At 47.4% G+C, this 7,234-nt stretch overlaps 1 protein-coding gene and 1 long non-coding RNA gene across 2 annotated transcripts; one reads left to right on the top strand and one right to left on the bottom strand.

Moving 5' to 3' along the window:
• Positions 1-1,382: 1,382 nt before the first annotated feature.
• Positions 1,383-2,226, bottom strand: LOC125537361. Its single transcript, XR_007295835.1, has 2 exons — positions 1,939-2,226; positions 1,383-1,851 (listed from the first exon to the last, which is right to left on the bottom strand). It is a non-coding gene; the product is annotated as an uncharacterized LOC125537361 (long non-coding RNA).
• A 2,470-nt stretch (positions 2,227-4,696) lies between these two features.
• LOC125536833 (9-cis-epoxycarotenoid dioxygenase NCED4, chloroplastic-like) lies at positions 4,697-6,647 on the top strand. The gene is given in 2 exon segments (XM_048700110.1): positions 4,697-6,411; positions 6,413-6,647. Coding segments are annotated over 2 exon segments (1,950 nt in total).
• Positions 6,648-7,234: the final 587 nt, after the last annotated feature.

Here is a 7,234-nt window from a genome sequence, read left to right as displayed (position 1 = left end):
GGGTGTTTATTTGCAATCTGGATCGCCGTCGGTATGAAAAAATGAATCTTACGCTATAAATTATAAGTTTGCTTCCATAACAATATTTTAAAAATATTTAACAGGTAAAATTAACATCATATTTAAGCCCTGTTCGGAAAGTCTCCACTCCACAACTCCACTCCCGGAGTTGGTGGAGTTGTAGTTGAAAACTGTGGAGCAGCTATTTCCTGACTCCACAACTCCTGGAATTTCGTGGAGCTGGTGGAATTCCGAACAGGCCTTTAGATTCCACACATTTTTCTAACAAAATGTCATATATAATATGTTAAAATCGAAGTTACGGTTTAAAAGATACAGATAATTTAGAAAATCATTTAGTTTGACTCAAATATATTCCAAAATAATATTAAAAAATACATAACATGTAAAAATAATCTCATATTCATATTCTACATATTTTTCTAATCAAATTTCATACATAACATGTTCAAATCAGAGTTAGGGTTTAAAAGATATGGATGATTTTAAAAAGCATTTGTTTGACTTAAATATGACTAGTACAAATGCCCGTGTGTTGCACCAGGCGGAAAAGGGCACGACCTGCTTTTTATCCCATTATGCACCATTTTTTGTATCTAATTTTAATATATACATCGATAATAAGGTTAAACTGATTAGTTCTTTATACATAGCATGAAGTTCAGACGTGAAGAAGCCACCTTAGCGTTCTTCATCTGTTTTTATGGAAGAGTAGTTTTTTTCTTGGAATAGATTGTCTGTCATTTTCTTTTTGCTTTTCTGAAAAACGCCTCTGTTCAGAAAGTCTCCTTTGATCTAACAATGATATTCATCGCTGGATGCGAAATGAACGCTCGTGTATAACTCTAGGACTAAAAACATAAAGCACTGTAAGTCCGTTTCACAAAGCTAAAAGGAAACAATTAAAGGAAACAATTTTATATTTAAACATGCCAATTTCGTGGGCACTACATCTCACTACAATTTTATGACTTCAGAGAGATAAGATACATGTAGATGCATAATGTTTCTTTCTCATACCAATTAGCTAATCAACAGGGCACAAAATAGGGAGATAAACTATGGCAAGCAGGCAACCGAATTGACATAGCAACAACTTTGAATTTAGTTCAATAGTAATGGAAGGACCAGAATTAGTGAATCATAAACATGAAGGGTCGAAGCACTAAATCAGCGTGTGCTCAGCTCGGTCACCATAATCTACTTTATCTTCGCTGTGGGTTAAATGATAATCTACTTATCTCATAGTAAAAAATTCTCAGCAAGCCTGAATATTAATTCGTTTATAGGCCAATCACTTGCTCCAAACTGCCATAGGAAAAACCAACAAATAGGAGCAGATGGCAACAGTGGTGAACATAAAAAAAATTGACAGTGCCTATACTTCGAGCCAAATACTATTGTTCTTAAGACAACATTATTGACTAATTAATCTTTCCAGTAGGCTTTTCACCAGCGACGTGTTATATATTACTACCGAAAAATAGTAAATATGATAATAATAAAACTAAAATTTTGCAGTTGAAAACATGGATTTTGTAGCAGACCAAATAGTCCTAAAACTGAAGCAAAATAGAACATGGCATATAAAAATATTCTGTAAGAAAAAAAAACACCATGCACACTCTTTTATTTTTTCATCTGCAAATCCGTGGCATCCGAAATAGAGTAGTCCAAAATCCATCTCCTCTTACAAACCCTTAAGAACCGAGCAATTAAACATCATGGAAAGGTAGAACTAACATAAATTCGTACCAAAATTTACCTGGCAGCTCCAAAAAGTTAACAGGCATTCCCAGAAGACCATTGTTCTCTGCCCCTGTATGACATCTGCACCAAAATTACAAGAATAAAGAACCACTTTCTCTTCTAAACTTAATTAGCACATGTATCTCCTATGGATGATGTTTACTCAACTCTGTTTAATCCGCTCACAGGAATAGAATCTCCTGTGGGTATTAACCACAATCATGGCACTGGCAATGCCCACAATGGTATGGACCCAATACCCCTCCCGCTCTGCTCTCTCCCCTGCCGGTGTTTGCCATTATACCGGAGGACGTCGCCGCGTGGGATGCTGAACGGAGGCACCGCCACCGGGATCTGGATGTTTCACAGGAAGCTTGTTCACCCAATTATCCTACATCCCTGATGTCATATGAAAAAAATTCCATTTGAAACATCAACACGAAATCAAGAATAAGTCTTCATGTTTAATGAGGTAGTGCTAAATCAATTTCCTATGCCGCTTAATCAATTTCCTGATTTCATGAGGCCATATAAAAGATATTTCCCTGATAAAGTAATAATTCTTCAAACACAAATTTCTTGTGGGAATTAGCACAAACATTTTCTTGGCAACCAAAACTCGGTTTCTCATATTACACTGTACTGTAGTAATGTAATAGGTACTATCGATCTTCTGAAACATAATAAGAAGGGCTAGCTTATAAACAGAAAACACTGTTTTATGGCTCAATAAGTATTAGCAAACATGACATGATAGCAGGAGTGCTATGATCAATTTTACAAAATTGGGCAATAATGTAGCAAGGGTTCAACTTGTTTGGGCAAGTGATGTTCAGCATGTTCAGTTTGATCTTACCAAAAGGATCAACGTAATTCAAGACAGGGGAACTGAACCAAGAATACATTGGTGCCTATCAATAACTCCCAATTGGATTTCGCCTTAAATCAGTGCAGGGGTGGCAGGGGAGCACATGTGTATACCTACACGTGGTCGTGAAGATCGGTTCAGACGAAGTAGCGTCCTCATCGGCGTTGCAGAGGAGGGCCTGAGTGGAGGAGCCGGCTTCTGTGGATAGCACACGCTGAGATGGGGAGCGGCTACACGACAAAAAAAATTCGGAGGCCAGCAGCACATTGGAAATCCATCAAGAGTTGGCCTGCAGTGTTGGAGTATATAGTCAATGTTCTCAAGACTTTGCAGATTCAACTTCTCAAGTAAAATCATAGTAAAATTGATTCGTTTTACACATTATGAACATTCAGAAGCAGATAACAAAACTATCAGGCGGCTATTCACTGTTGCTAAAATTGTATCTGACCATTAAATGAGTAAGTCACCAGAGAAATTGTTATGTATATAGAACATGTACTTCCAACACTCATGGGTGCTGCCCACACGCCACAACAAAATCTTTGATACAAAATCAATTAGAGGAGAGCATGCCCATGCCACTGAACTCTCACGCGATCTGGGGGTTGTTGTTGGCCACAGGATGAACTTATGAAGGGCATCTTTAGCAGTTAGCGACGATGCGACATAGAGTACGTTTTTTACGGGGAGGAGAGGAATCGGGACACATACCTGGATCCGCCGACCGGAGCCACCGCCGGAATCCGCACCGTCCTTACTCTGCCTTCTCTTCTCCCCATCTCACATCCTCTCTCTCCCACGTCTCTTCTTCCCACGAGACCGAGGCGCCATGGCCATGGAGCGCCGGCCGCCGCGCTGGATCCTGACCTGATCCGCCTCGCCGCGACGTCCGCCGCTTCCCCGTCGTTCCCTACTTTCTGGAGCCCTGCCGCCGTCGTCCTACATGTCCCAATTGGATCGGGACTTCGGGAGCGCCGCCGCTCGATCTAAAGCCAAACATGCACAGAGGGTTGACGAAGAAAAATAACTGCGGGTTAAATTAGTGAGAACCGTTTATTCGACGGTGAGAGACGAGGCAAGGCCCAACTGGATCGCGGCCCAGTTAAGCAACCAAGAACGTAACGGTTAATCGAGTCAATTGGAGAGACAAAATTTAGTACCACCTCGAATATGTTTTAAATTTAAACTGAAAGCGTAAAATTATGGAAAAAAGCGTATTGTGACGGTGAACCCATGGAGTCAATCCGTACTTTATTATTAGGGATAGATATGCGGATGAATTACCTAAACCATCGGGGGTTTTTCGAAAAATGTAAAATAACGGTTCGGGTGTGACTTAAATCCGGACGGCGGGTTGATTTCAAGCAAAGACAGGGGCTTTTGTGTAAAATATGAAAATAATGATTCGTTTTAACTTAAAACAAGACTGTGGGTTGAATTTTCTGAAATAGAAGAACTTTTTTAAAAAATATCATGATAGACGAAAGAAACCTTATTTACTTTATTATTAGATAAAGATAAAGATATGTGACGTGCAGTGTGCTCGTAGGACGTAAAACCGAAGTTAAAGTTAGCGCCGCTCGTGGCATACACACGCATGGTCACGCCTCACCAACGAATAAGAAGCATCATAGAGAAGTTCTGGAATGGGAAGGAGTTCTACTTCCAGAACGTTCAGCTACTACTCCCGCGCATCCCGCTGAAGCGGCCACAAGACGGGCACTGGCAGCTCCACTGTGCAGCACTGACACGAGGGGAACGTAAGAAGCAGAGGATAGGCCCATTCCCACGGCCATCGCGCTCGCTCTCTAGAACATCCCGCCACGTCTCCCTCCCATGGCTGATGGCTTCCCTCCATTTGAGTTTTGACCACTGCACCGCCAACTCCCTCCGCCTCCTATAAATTCCACTGCCAGCCCCCGAACCCAAGCTCCTCAAACCCACCTCCCCTCCCACTCCTCAGCTCGGCTTGAGCTTGTCACTCGCAGCTCCGTACATACAACGTAGGACAAGAAACCATCTCAATTCTCGATCTAGCTCGAGACACAACTAGCAATGGCGTCGTCTATCACTGCTCCGGCCGCTGCCCCCGGCAGCGTCGTCAGGCCACCAGCTAAGGTTAGGCCACGGCCACCACCATCGAGGTTCAACCCTAACGATCCCCGCAGGAACGCGGATGGCTCTGCTGTTGTCACTTGGAAGGGCCCAATGCGAGCGGCTCCCGCGCGGAAAAAGTGGCCCAACCCGTTCCAGCGCATGGTGGCCGCTGCGTTGGACGCGGTGGAGGACAGGCTAGTCGTCGGCATTCTCGAGCGCAAGCACCCGCTGCCGCGAACGGCGGATCCGGCCGTGCAGATCTCCGGTAACTACGCGCCGGTGGGGGAGCTTCCACCCGCCGGGGCGGAGGACCTCCCTGTCGTGTCAGGCCGCGTCCCGGCGTGCCTCGAAGGCGTGTACGTCCGCAACGGCGCCAACCCGCTCCACGCGCCGCGCGCTGGCCACCACCTGTTCGACGGCGACGGGATGCTCCACGCCGTACGCCTAGGCGGTGGCCGTGCCGAGTCCTACGCGTGCCGGTTCACGGAGACGGCAAGGCTTCGGCAGGAGCGCGAGATTGGCCGCCCCATTTTCCCCAAGGCTATCGGCGAGCTCCACGGCCATTCTGGCGTGGCGCGGCTGGCGCTCTTCGGGGCAAGGTCGATCTGCGGCGTGGTGGACGCGTCTCAAGGGATCGGTGTCGCCAACGCTGGGCTGGTGTACCACGACGGCCGCCTCCTCGCCATGTCCGAGGACGACCTCCCCTACCACGTTCGCGTCACCCCCGATGGCGACCTTGAGACGGTCGGCCGCTACGACTTCAATGGGCAGCTCGATGGCGCCATGATCGCGCACCCCAAGCTCGACCCGGCCACCGGCGAGCTTTTTGCGCTCAGCTACAATGTTGTCTCGAAACCTTACCTCAAGTACTTCTACTTCACAGCCGACGGGCACAAATCCCACGACGTCGATATCCCGGTCGACGAGCCAACAATGATTCACGACTTCGCCGTCAGCGAGAACTACGCCATCGTCCCTGACCAGCAGATCGTTTTCAAGCTCCAAGAGATGGTGCTAGGCGGCTCACCGGTGGTGTACGACAAGAACAAGACGGCGCGGTTCGGCGTGCTGCCTAAGCGCGCTGCCAACGCTTCGGAGCTCCGGTGGGTGGAGGTCCCCGGCTGCTTCTGCTTCCATCTCTGGAACGCGTGGGAGGACGAGGCCACCGGTGAGATCGTAGTCATTGGGTCCTGCATGACACCGCTGGACGCCGTGTTCAACGAGTCACCGGACCAGGAGCAGAGCTTCCGAAGCGTGCTCTCGGAGATACGCCTCGACCCGCGCACTGGTACGTCCCGCCGCCGCGCCGTGCTGCGGGAGGCCGACCAGGTGAACCTTGAGGCCGGCATGGTGAACCGGCAGCTCCTGGGGAGAAAGACGCGGTATGCCTACCTCGCCATCTCTGAGCCGTGGCCCAGGGTTTCCGGTTTCGCCAAGGTGGACCTCGAGTCCGGCACGGTGGAGAAGTTCACCTACGGCGAGGGTCGGTACGGCGGTGAGCCCTGCTTCGTGCCGCACGCGGATGGCTCCGGCGCGGAGGACGACGGGTACGTGCTCTGCTTCGTGCACGACGAGAGCCGCGGTAGCGCCGACGGCACGTCGTCGGAGCTGCTGGTTGTCAACGCCCGGGACTTGCGCTCGGAGGCCACTGTAAAGCTGCCGGGGCGCGTGCCACGGATTTCACGGCACGTTCATCACCGCCACGGAGCTGCAGCGACAAGCCTCCAAAAAACGAAGCAATTCTATTAATAGTTCCATATGCATGATTGCTAAAGCTATGGAGAACACGAACCCAAATGTGATTTTTTTAATGAGGTGGGAGTTAGCTATATTATCTTTGTGGGTGTTTGTTGCTTGCAACAGTGTCTTTCTTAATAGAACGAATTTCTCAATTCGTGCTCAAGGTTAGTAGGACTGTAGGAGGGCGGTGCAACCTGAAGAAATTCAAGAGAAGCCACTCCGGGACGACTCGACAAATGATCTGGAGCAAGTCAGGAAGCCTGTGGTTGAAGAAGCATTAGCAGTTTAGCACCACGAAGGTTGAAGAGGTTGCTTGATGTATTATTGTTGGGCAAACAATCCTGTGACTTATGCAGAAGCAATGTAAGGCTCGAACTCTGGAATGGGTTGAGACCATGAAATGCGGGATATAAAGTTCATGGATGACAACCAGGTTTGGAGCTGTCGGTCTGTTTGATGGTGTCAAAATTATAGAATGCACACGAATATTTCAGAAGAAACTAACAAGGATGAAAGTTAGCTTAAATTGGCTTGAATCGTTCTAGCAATTGAAACGTCATTTGATTAGGGCAACTCCAAACGGCCGACCAAAATGGACAAGAGATTTGTCCGTTTAGGTGGCCAAATGGACAGGTGCCCAGCCCATGTTCGCCCTTCAGTGGCCGTAGCATCCAACAGACCGACCCATTTGATCCATTATGTTTATTTTTTTCCTAATGTAATCAAGATTTGACATATTTTCATCAAACATAGCAA

Source organism: Triticum urartu, chromosome 2, assembly GCF_003073215.2.
Source record: "Triticum urartu cultivar G1812 chromosome 2, Tu2.1, whole genome shotgun sequence".
Classification (NCBI taxonomy): Eukaryota; Viridiplantae; Streptophyta; class Magnoliopsida; order Poales; family Poaceae; genus Triticum; species Triticum urartu.
Note: the sequence above shows the minus strand (reverse complement) of the source record. Positions and strands in the feature narration are given on the sequence as shown.